Source organism: Myotis lucifugus, unplaced genomic scaffold (assembly GCF_000147115.1).
Source record: "Myotis lucifugus unplaced genomic scaffold, Myoluc2.0 scaffold_738, whole genome shotgun sequence".
NCBI classification, from domain to species: domain Eukaryota; kingdom Metazoa; phylum Chordata; class Mammalia; order Chiroptera; family Vespertilionidae; genus Myotis; species Myotis lucifugus.
In genome coordinates this window covers 220,324-232,102 of record NW_005871786.1, presented here as the reverse complement: position 1 = coordinate 232,102, position 11,779 = coordinate 220,324, and the positions used below count along the sequence as shown (strand labels likewise).

The following is an 11,779-nucleotide window of genomic DNA, read 5'->3' as shown; positions in this document are numbered from 1 at the left end:
ATATATATCTGAGGATATATATTTTTTCATTGTTTTTTTTATTTTTAAAATATATTTTTATTGATTTCAGAGAGGAAGGGAGAGAGAGAGAAACATCAATGATGATAGAGAATCATTGATCAGCTGCTTCCTGAACTCCCCTGCCCACCCTAGGAATTGAGCCCAAAACCTGGGCATGTACCCTGACCAGGAATCCGATCATGACCTCCTGGTTCATAGGCTGACACTCAACCACTGAGCCACATGGGCTGGGCTCCATTGATTTTTAGAGAGAGTGGAAGGGAGGGGGAGAGACACAGAGCGAGAAACATCGATGTGAGAGAGACACATCCATTGGTTGACTCCCACACGAGCCCCAACCAGAAACCCAGGATCGAGCCTGCAACCAAGATATGTGCCCTTGACCTGAATCAAACCTGGGACCCTTCAGTCTCTGGGCTGATGCTCTATCCACCAGTCAAACTGGTTAGGGCAGTAATTCTATTTTTAATTTTCCAAGGAACCACCATACTATTTCCACAGTGCCTGCACCATTTTACATTCCCACCTACAGTGCACAAGGGCTCTGATTTCTCCACATCTTCACCAACACTTGTTACTTTGTTTTTTATTATAGTCATTCTAATGGGTGTGAGGTGGCATCGCATGGCCTGCCCCCTTTGTTGAATTCTTTCTGTCCAAGGATCTGCTGTGGACTCTGACTGTAGCCAATTGATACTCTGGGACTATTTGTGGTTTGACTGCCATGTCCAAGGGCATGCTCCAGGGCATGCTGAAATGGCCACAGGCCCAGGCTACGTGAAGCCGGGGTGCACAGGAGTGGAGGTGTGGGTACAGAGATGGACTGCAGTGTGCACAGCAGACGCCCAAAGCTCTCACCAAATAGTTCTATGTAGACTCTGTAGACTCACCAAACTTTTCCTATCTCAGTGGTAAATGTAGTCACATTAGCTTTTGTTTTGTCCTTTCAGAGGACCTCACACCAACCACTCCCAGGGCCCAAAGGTTTGGAGGGATATGCCCGGCAGAAATGCCATGTTCGGTGGAGCCCGTGTCTCAGCCCCAGCGACTCTCCCCACAGATCCTCACATGGCCAGTTATTCAGCCCAAATCCTCTGCCAGGTATTTGTCTGTCCCATTATCCTGTTTAACATGCTTCTAAATATAGTAATTTTATGTTTCCCCTTCTAAAATGTCACGTCCTTGCTCGGCCGGTGTGGCTCAGTGATGGAGCATCGACCCATGAACCAGGATCGATTCCTGGTCAGGGCACATGCCTGGGTTGTGGGTTCGATCCCCAGTAGGGGGCATGCAGGAGGCAGCCGATCATGATTCTCTCTCATCATTGATGTTTCTATCCCTCTCTCTGAAATCAATAAAAACATATTTAAAAATTAAAAAGTCACGTCCTTGAGGGCCCAGACTCTTAGTCACTTTTGTTGTCTTTTATTCTACATGCCTAGAACAGGACCTGGCCACACAGTAGGTGCCCAATAAATGTTTGTTGAATGAATGAACAAAACCCCAACTCAGGGGAGCACCCAGCAGGGCTGCCCCCTGGCTAAGCACAACACCACCAGAGCCTGAGCCTGCCCTGAGCTCAGGGCCATGCTCCCTCGCAGACCCTGCCCCCTGCGGAGCCCAGCCCACCAGCAGAGGGAGGAAGTGAGGGGACAGAAGACAAAGTGCATCAGGTTTAGCCAAATGGTTCATTTAAGAAATTTAATCAAAGTAAGACACTCAGACTATAAAAACATTCTATACAGTGGTTTATAGTCAAAACCCACCCTCAGAGCAGCCCATGCGGCAACATGGACACGGGTCCCCTGAAGAGCACAGACCCGGGCTGCGGGGTCAGCTGTACAGAAAGATGAGGCCTCTCCCCCATGCAGGTCCCTGAGGGGTCACCCAACAAAGCAGCACCCAGGGTTTGCAAAAATAAATAGGTCTGTTTTCATATATATGAGTGATAAATGCTCCAACAAATGTACAAAGTGCAAAATGAAATGCCCTGCTCCTAGGTTCAGGGCTCTATTTACAGGCTTCAGAGGGAGAAACACCTTTCACAGTTTCCTGCAGGCTGGGCACAGGGGCTGGGGTCTGTAGTGCACAACTGACAGGGAAGCCAGGGGCGGCCCCTCCCACCGTCTCTTCCGTTGTAAATACACGTGTGACAACTTCAGAAAGCATTCTTGTTCATAAGCCCCACATAATGACCACACCCAGGGACGCCTTCGGGCTGAAACACCCATCCGTGACTACTGTCCTGTCGGGGAGAGGCATGGCAGGGACAGGTGCATAGAAGTGGAAACATTAGCCAGATAATCACCTCTTGGCTTTGAAGTGCTGGGAGAAAGGCCACAAGACGGCACCGCATCCCCTCCCCGCTCCCGGGTCCTCTCCGACCTGGGAGCCCATCCTAGTCGGACCAGAAAACAGTGCAAAATAAGGAAGGAATTGTAGTCTTTACAGATGTACAAACCTGAACTGGAAAAGTGCACGGGCACGTGGAGGGGCTGGGGTTGGGGCTAGGGCTGGGGCACGGCTGGGCTGGGCTGAAGGGCACTGCTAGAGGTCGGAGGGCACTAATCCTCACACACAAGGTGCCCGGGGAGCGCGGGCCCTCGATAAATATTAAGGGCAAAGGGTGCTCAGGCTTTCCCTGGGGAACTGTTGAGGTTTTGTTGAATGAGTGGGCTCAGTTGGCCGCCCCGGTGTGCTGGATTCCGCCATGTCCACGCCATGTCCCGGATGAAGGAGAGGGCACACACTCGGCTTAGGAAACGGATTTCGTCCTGATCGGGGGGAGGCAGAGCAGAAGCCGACTCTGGCGTCCACCAAGGCTTGCAAGGCAGAGGTAAACACATTTACTCCTGAGGTTAGAGGCTCGGCAGCTGCCTGGGACCCTGTGGGCATCACCTGCTCTCGATTCAAAGCCACTTGCTTTCTCTTGCTTGGTGTCCCTCCGTCCATTTGTTCCTCAGGTGAGGAGCCAATTGAGGAGAAAAGGTCAAGAAAAATGTTTCAACCAAAACCCATTCCGTGTGCTCTGTCGCCTGCCTCCCAGACGAATAAATATATAAAACAAAGCTCTGGCAGACAGGCCCGTGGCTGCCAGCGTCGAGGTCAGCTGCCAGCAGGGCTTTGGCCGCTTCTTTCTCTGAACGGAACGGGCGGGCGTCGGAGGTCTGAAGAAGGGTTTTGGAAAGGTCAAGGGTTTGGGGAGAAAGTGTTCTTCCTGCCCTTGACCAGCAGCAGGTTCTGGGAGGGGCAGGACTGGAGGCAGCGGCTTATGCCATGTCATCCTCCATCCTGACCATCTGTCTCTGTCAACAAAACGATAAACACCGGAAATAATCAGTCCAACATCCAGTAAACACGGCCAGAGGCCACCTGCTCCTCATCACCGGCCTGAACCAGCACAATCACTTCCGCCCGGGCCTCCTGGCCACTGACCTCTACCCCAGTCTGTTTCCCCCACGGCAGCCAGAGGGCGCCTGTGAGCACCCGAGTCAGATTTTGCCCTCGCCCTTCCCCAGTCTGTCCTGCCACAGCAGCCACCACCAGGGGGTGCTTGTGAGCCCCCAAGTCAGGCCATGTCCCTCCTCTTCCCAGAGCCCTCCACAGCTCCTTCCTCACTTTGAGCAAAGCCCGAGTCCTCCCCATGGGCCACAAGGTCCTGCTCCATCTGCCAGGCCCCCTCATTGCCCTTGTCTCCTCCCTCGTCCCGCTCTCTCCTCTCCAGCCACACTGGCCGCGGTGTGGCCATAGGGCTCAAACACACCAGGCTCGGTCCAGCCTCAGGGCCTTTGCACATGCTGCGCCCTCTGCACACCATACACTTCTGCTTAGGGAGGCCCGCCCAAACCACCTCTTCTAAACTTGCCTCCCCTCTCTCCCAGCCCCCGGTGGCTTCCCTCTGTTCACTGCCATGACTTAGGGTCTCTCCTTACCCCCTTCCTGTTCCCCCACCGTGCGGATGGCTTTGGGGCGCTCACCGAGGGGTAGGTGTAGCCGTCCTGGCTGTGGCAGATGTGCACCTCGTCCTCCGTGGTCTTCTGGTACACGGGGTTGTCAAAGTGGATGCTGTTGATGCTCTTCAGCCGCCAGTTCTTCCAGAGGAGGAAGGCCCCGAAGCACAGGAGGGTGAGCAGCACTGCGGAGAGGCGGCCTGGCGTCACCCCCTGCCCCGGCCCCGCCTGGTGCCCCAAGTGGCCAGTGACGCTGCCTTCAAACCCCCAGCCTTTTTATTTGTGAATGGTTTTGTTCTGATTTAAAGAAATACTGCCCATTGTAAAAATCCAATCGGCGAGCATAACCAATCTCTCACTTGAAGACTTCTGCAACCGCCTCACCCCAGAAATGCTCAACTGTGGTGGATTCTTCGGGTTTCTTCTGGGTTTGCCCACACAGGGGGCTACTACGTTTTTAGACCCAGGGCACAGCCAAGGGCTTGCACAGCCCAGTTTGTGAAACAGCCTGGCCAGTGCCCAGCGGGTGGGAGAGACGTGGGCTCTGCTGGGAAGACGCAGGGCAGGCACACACTCGGAGGCCACCGGGGGGTGAGGGTCCCACTTGCCATGTCTGTCAACCCACAGTCGGATGACTGTTGGCACCAAAATGAAAGTGTCTGTGGGCAGGCTGCATGCTGAAGGGGCACCTCAAAAGGATCTCTTCACAAAAGGAAGAATGGGTGACGCTCACCGAGCTGATTGACAGGCTGAGGAAGGGGCCCTGGCGCTCTGCAAACTCGCCCCTGCAAGAGAACCGCTCTCGCCTCCCCTGGTGTCAGCGCCCGACACTGCGCCCCAGGGACCTCGGGCTCACCTCCCCATCTGAACGTCGCTGTTGGCACCCACGGGGCGAGGTGTCTATTTCTTTCACAGCTGTGTCCCCAGAAGCGGGCATGGCATACAGTAGGCGCTCAACTAGATTTGTTAATGAATGAAGCTAGGAAGGGGAGTGCAGTGATGACAGGACACATGGCGGGGACACCCCATTCCGGAGAGAAAAGGAGGCCAAGCAGGGAGGCCAGGGAACCGAGGGAGGGCCGGTGGTGGGCTTACCGATGGGGAGGACAATGTAGAGCCAGCCCACGCCCCGGGGCCTCTCCTTCCTGTCCTCTTTGATAGGAACGTCCTCCGAGGCTGCAGGGGGAAAGGGAGAAAGTGAGGCTCGGACCCTCAGGCAGGGCATGGAGACCAGCAGGTGTACGAGGACTGACACCCAAAGGGAAGCACCTGCTGCCTCCCATTGTCCTTAAAGGTTTCGAGGAACTTGGAGCACCTGCCAGGTTTCAAGGGCAGCACGATGGGTTGTGCCTGGACCTTATTTGTTAGCAATTGGAGTTGTGGGACTCAGTGTGGTATGCATATTAAAGGTTCTCTAGCCCAGCGTTGAGAGGCACTGGGGACGGGACCGCCGGGCTGCGAGGCAGAGCCTGCGGTTACATTCCCAATGGTCCCCGGTGAAATTTTCAACCTGGCTCTGCATTTGATGGTAATGAGCCTTTGCTGCACGAGTTCACCAATTCCAGAGCCTGTGTTGGATCGCACCAAACCCCATAGTCCTGTGTCAACTGTCCCCAGCTAATAAAATATATTGGGCCGGGGAAGACACCTCATTATATAACCACTCACATGCAAATGCACCTGAGCCAGACAACAAAGGGCTCCATGCAAATGAAAATGGGAAGGTCTCTATGTCCAGCCGGAGTGGCTCAGTGGTTGAGCATGGACCTATGAACCAGGAGGTCCTGGTCAGGGCACATGCCTGGGTTGTGGGCTCAGTCCCCAGTGAGGGGGACATGCAGGGGGCAGCCAATCAGTGATTCTCTCTCATGGTTGATGTTTCTATTTCTCTCTCCCTCTCCTTTTCTCTCTGAAATCAATAAAAATATATCTTTTTAAAAATTGTAGAGGTCTCTAAAGAGAAAAAAAGGCTGAGAAGATTAAAGAAACCACATCCGGGCCACACGTATGCTGGTGAGCTGTGGTTACCACCGTGTTCAAATCCATCTGGGTTTTAATTCTACCGGCTGTTGGACATGTGTATACGAAGTTTATACCCAGTACTGCATTTGCACATATGCAAGAAGCCTTGTAACAACAATAATCTAGGGCAGCAGCAGCGTTTTTGAGAAGTTTTTCCCTTACAAAAGATCCTTTGCCAAATTCCAGAGCCCTGGATGGGCCTGTCCGTGATATGGCTTTTTAAGCGGCGCCCCCCTCTTCCCACCCCAAGTGAGAAGGGCTCCAGGCATCCCATAAGCACAGCAGTTCCTGTTTTATCTCCTTTATGGTTGAACAAAGGCTTCAACTACTCTGAGGGGGGAAATATGCCTGAAACGTGCTGATGTGACTTTTTTTTCTGGCTAGAAAAGTCCATGAGCTCCATTTCCGGTTGCTCAAAAGCCAGGCCGGGCGCCCTCTGGTGGACAAAGACATAAATGGTGGGTCTCTGATCAATTCACTCTCTGATCAATTCACTGAGAGCACAGTTCTGACCTCCTCCAAGGAGGTTAGGGTGAGGAGTCACTGGCCTCAAGCACAAAAATTAAAGCTCCCCCAGCCCCACTTCAGTAATTCAGCAGTATTTTAATATTATTATTTCTTATTTGTCCTCACCTGACGATATTTTTTCCATTGCTTTTCAGAGAGAGTGGAAGGGAGGGAGGGTAAAGGCTGGGACCCGAAACCCAGGTATTTGCCCTTGACCGGGAATTGAACCTGGGACCCTCTGGTGTGTGGGCTGACGCTCTAACCACTGAGCGCCGCCGGCCAGGGCAATGCTATTTTAAAAATATATATTTTTATTGATTTCAGAAAGAGGAAGGGAGAGGGAGAGAGAGAAACATCAATGATGAGAGAGGATAATCGATCAGCTGCCTCCTGCAGGCCCCCTACTAGGGATCGAGCCCAAAACCCGGGCATGTGCCCTGACCGGGAATTGAACCATGATCTCCTGGTTCATAGGTCAACGCTCAACCACTGAGCCACACCGGCTGGGCGGTGAGTTATTTTTAAAAATCAAAATTAATTCCAATACCCTATGATGAACAAAATATCCACATGGATCTGACGCTACCCTTGAATGATCCTGCCTTCCTAGACCCTGGCTCCAATCAAACTTCATTTACAACAGGTGGTTGGCCCCACAGACTATAGCTGGGCAATTTGATTTTTTAAAATATTGAGTCCTGAGTTTCTTGGTGCCCCTCAGGTGCTGCCTCGAAGAGTACCTTCCCTGCCTCCCCCTACTCCTGGCCCTGCTGGGCACACACCTGAAAACAGGGCAGTGAATGAGCCTGGACAACATTTCACACTCCTGGGCCCGTGTGCCTGGCGGACTCGGGCATCAGCAGCCACCATGAGCTCAGACTCTTCACGTGAGCTCGCCCACGTGATCCCCACTATTACCATGAGGTGGGTGGGCACTGTTACCAGCCTTGTTTATCGGTAGGGAAACTGAGGCTTCAGAGATACACAGGCTATGTCAGAGAGTCAGCAAAGGAGCCCAAACTAGCTCCACTCTCTAGCTCTTCATCCAGATGCTCTGGCCTCTGAACGAGCCCATCTAGATGCTCATCGGGATGAGCCGGGGCCCAGGGCGGTCCCGGCCTTTACCTTGCGGGGGGGCCTTCGTCACCATCTTGGCGGTGGTGAGCTCAGGAGTGGTCACAGTGGAGCGAGTCACAGTGGAGCGAGTCATGTTGGGTCCCCGGGTGGTCACTACAGGTTCTGTGTTTGAAAGATTAAGCATTTCCTGAGTGCCCTGTGAAAGCTCTGCTGCTCACAGCAACGCGTGCCTGTGAGCCCAGCGGCCACAGAGAAATAACTGAAACAAAAGCAGTGAAAACACAAGCAACCGATGTCTGCTTTCAGAGAGGGGATCGCAGTGCTATGGACACTAGCTCCAAATCGAGACTTCCTCTGAGGATGAGCATTGAAAAGGGCAGATTCTATTTCAACAATATACTTTCTATAACTTTGTTTGTGGGGTTGTTCTTTTGTGTGTGTGTGTTTTTTTTGAGAGAGAGAGATTTGTTGTTCCACTTATTTAGGCATTCATTGGTTGATTTTTGTATGTTTGGGTTTTAAACCCGCAAACTTGCCATATCCGGATGATGCTCTAACCAACTGAGCTCCCTGGCCAGGCCTCAACAATATACTTTCAACATATGAACTTTGGGGGTGGGAGGCGAAGGGAATCATAACGTTCCATACATCCCACCATGTCACTGGGAGCAGCCCTGTGGATAGGCCCTGCAGTGGGAAAGTAACCAGCATGAAACAGTCCTGCCGCACCAGCTACCGCGTAAGCAATCTTAGAAGCAGATAGGCCAGCCCCAGGCGAACCTTCACATGACTGCAGCCCTGGCTGAGAGCGTGACTGCAGTCTCCTGAGAGGCCTTGAGATGTGTGCCCTGCATAAGCCTTGAATCTAATCTGAAGGTCTTTTTCTTTTAAAGTTTCTGGATATAAGGGCAAAACAATGAATATAGTGAAGAAGGACAATACTATGAAAACAAGACGAATGACCCCAACCTGCAGAAAGAAGAAAGAAGGTGGGGAGGAAGGCGGCAGTCTCCTCCACGCTGCTTGTTGTGGACAAGCAAGCACAACGGGCACGGTGACGCTGGCCTGAGCAGCCGAGAGCGCACGGGAAGTGATGAAGGTCACTCTCCTGGTAGCTGAGGCTACAATAGCGTCCGTTTCAAGCTAGTTCCCGAGGGACAGAGCCCAGCTGCCATTCTCAGAGGCTTGCGTCTCGGGGCCGCCAGCACTGAGCAGAGCTTGCACTTGAGGAAGAACTGATGCTGCGGAGGCCCCTCCACCCCTCCTTCCTACCCACCGGGACGGACAGATCTGGTCAAGGCCTGGAAAGCAACTGTGAGCAAAATGTGGCCCGATTTTTCTGTGAAAGTTTAAAAATTTTTAATGTAAGATAAAAAATAATCAGAATATGCAGAAAAAGAGAAATAAAATGAAACAACCAACCACACAATAGCAAAATATTTTCATAGGAACTCAAAGGATAAGCTGAAATGTAGTAAGAACCAGGGTTCCGAACTGAAAGGAAGGAACAAAAATATTTACGGCAGCAGCAAAAGGAAACAAGTTTGTTTGAAAGCTCAGAATCACAGCTCAGAATCACATATGAAAGTCCACAGTGTTTTTTAAAATTCCTAAATATAAAAGAGATCTCCTCCTCTTCAAAATAACCAAAAATTAAAGTATATTAAACTGGAGGGTAAACTTCCTAACACTGGACTGTTAAGGGAGGCAAGAGTGGGCGTACCAAAAGACTTCAGAAAAATACTAGTATTTGAAATGAAATCATCAATGGTTTTAGCAACATAAAAAGAAATTGAAAAGGGACATGGCTCTAAAATCAGCCAACTCCCCTAATTAACCAAAGACCTGTATGCATATACTGTATGCATAACCCATGGACACAGACAATAGGGTGGTGAGGGCCTGGGGTGGGGAGTCGGGGGCAGGGGCAGGCTGGAGGGGGTCGATGGTGGAAAAAAGGTGACATATGTAATACTTTCAACAATAAAGATTTTTAAAAAATAAATAAAAGTGATTTTAAAAATAAAATAAATAAAATCAGTTGCCTCCTGGACCTGGAGAGTATTATGCTAAGCAAAATAAGTCAGTCGGAGAAAGTCAAGTATCACATGATCTCACTCCTATGTGGAATCTAATGAACAAAATGAACTGATGGACAAAACAGATCCAGAGACAGAAGCATGGAACAGACTGATGAATCTCAGAGGGAAGGCGGGGGTGGGGGTGGGGGTGGGGGGAGAGTAAACAGGGAACTTATATGCATATAGGCATAGCCCATGGACAGAGCTGGGAAAGAGTGGACTAGACATCACAGGTAAACTGAGTCTAAGTGCCCAGCGCAGTGCTGGTATGCCCAATATTTAAGAAAGGCAGACTACGGTTCCCCCAGCTAAGGAGTCCCTACAACGGCCTCCTGGGGCCTCGCTCTCCCATTTGACAGATGGGGAAGGAGAGGCTCAGGCTGAGCCGAGAGGGTGGCAGAAGCAGGACTTGTGCCAGGCAGGCTGGCGTCCCCTACCTGGGCGGCAGCTCCTCCTGTCCTCGGCCAGCAACATGCCATCAGGGCAGGCACAGGTGAACTTGGGTGAGTAGGAGTTGATCTGTGGGGCCGGGAGACACAGGTACTGGCAGCCGCCGTAGGAGTAGAAAGTTGTCTCACACCAGTTTATCCCTGAGGTGCAAAAGGCAGGGAGTCAGGGCAAGAATGAAGTCAGAAAATTCTAGAAAACTCCAGAGCTCTATCAGGGCAGCGGGGGAGGGGGAGCGCCCTGTCTTCACCTTTTGGCTGCGTGAGGCGGTGGGAAAGGACAATGTCCTCCGGGGACAACAGGTTTTCTGCCATCAGATTAATGTCGGACCCCGTGTGGCGGTTGGCACTGAAAATGGCTTCGTTGATGATATCCGTCCAAAATACTTTATCCTAAGGGGCAGTGAGGAAGATGACAGACCCCATTAGCCACTGGGATGGGCGGACCACTGTCTTCCCAGCCCCCGAACCGCGGAGGTTCTCTGGGAAGAAGCAGTTCTAGGTGGTAGCATCATTTCTTCTTCTGAAAATAAAGGTTAATTGTGGTAAAATACACATGACGTGAAATATACCATCTTCATCGTTTTTTGTGTCCAGTTCCATGGCATTAAATACATTCACTGTGTTGTGCAGACATCATCACTATCCATCTCCAGACTTTCTCATCTTCCCAAACTGAAATTCTTTAAACACTTAATTCATTAAACACGCAGCCCCTGTCTCTCTATTGGGTCAACTCCTGTCTACTTCCTGTCTCTCTGAATCTGACTCCTTAGGGACCTCCTGCGAGGGGAACCGTAAAATATCCGTCCTTCTGTGACTGGCTTGTTTCACTCAGCACGATGTCCTCCAGGTCCGTCCATATTGTAGCAGGTGTCACCACTCCCTTCCTTGTTGAGGCTGAATGATATTCCACCGTATGGGGGGACCACATGGTGCTTATCCATTCACCCCAGACAGACACCCGTTGCTTTCACCTCTTGGCTATTATGAATCAGGGTCTACCAATAGAACCCCATTTCTTTAGAGCAGAATCCCCCCACCGGGGTGCTATGTGGGGCCAACAGCCCTTCGCGCTGGCTCCTCCTGCAGGCTGTTTGGCAGCATCCCGGCCTTCACCCACTGGCTGCACTGGCAGCCCTCGCACAAGCCCCGGGCATTCCCAAGTGCTCTGGACAGCAAATGGCCTCGGTGTGAGAGCTGCTGCTCAGGCCTTTGAGGATTCTTTTGTTGAGAATAACACGGCAACAGCAGTTGAAGAGGTCTCAGCCCTCTTCATAGTGGAGGGCAGTTTTCTGAGTTAGTCTCGGCTTGAATGAACTAGACCAGCGGTTCTCAACCTGTGGGTCGCGACCCCTTTGGCGGTCGAACGACCCTTTCACAGGGGTCGCCTAAGGCCATCCTGCATATCAGATATTTACATTACGATTCATAACAGTAGCAACATGACAGTTATGAAGTAGCAACGAAAATAATTTTATGGTTGGGTCACAACATGAGGAACTGTATTTAAAGGGCCAGAAGGTTGAGAACCACTGAACTAGACCATGTCACCTGACCTGTTGGTATGAGCACTCAGGCCTCAGTAAACAGCACTTGGCTGGGAATCCCTCAATCCCCAAGGAGCACCCCCTGTGCTCTCAGCACCCACCTCAAAAATGGCCCAAGGAAAGGG

The 11,779-nt window shown here is 51.5% G+C and overlaps 1 protein-coding gene across 1 annotated transcript in view; it reads right to left on the bottom strand.

The window, feature by feature from the left end:
* Positions 1–2,524: 2,524 nt before the first annotated feature.
* The window catches only part of LDLR (low density lipoprotein receptor), a 38,305-nt gene continuing 29,050 nt past the window's right edge, over positions 2,525–11,779 (bottom strand). Inside the window, 7 exon segments of the mRNA XM_023746836.1 lie at positions 2,525–3,326; positions 3,999–4,156; positions 5,067–5,147; positions 10,096–10,248; positions 10,356–10,586; positions 11,110–11,125; positions 11,641–11,678. Coding sequence (XP_023602604.1) covers positions 3,291–3,326; positions 3,999–4,156; positions 5,067–5,147; positions 10,096–10,248; positions 10,356–10,586; positions 11,110–11,125; positions 11,641–11,678 — 713 coding nt within the window. The 3' untranslated portion in view covers positions 2,525–3,290.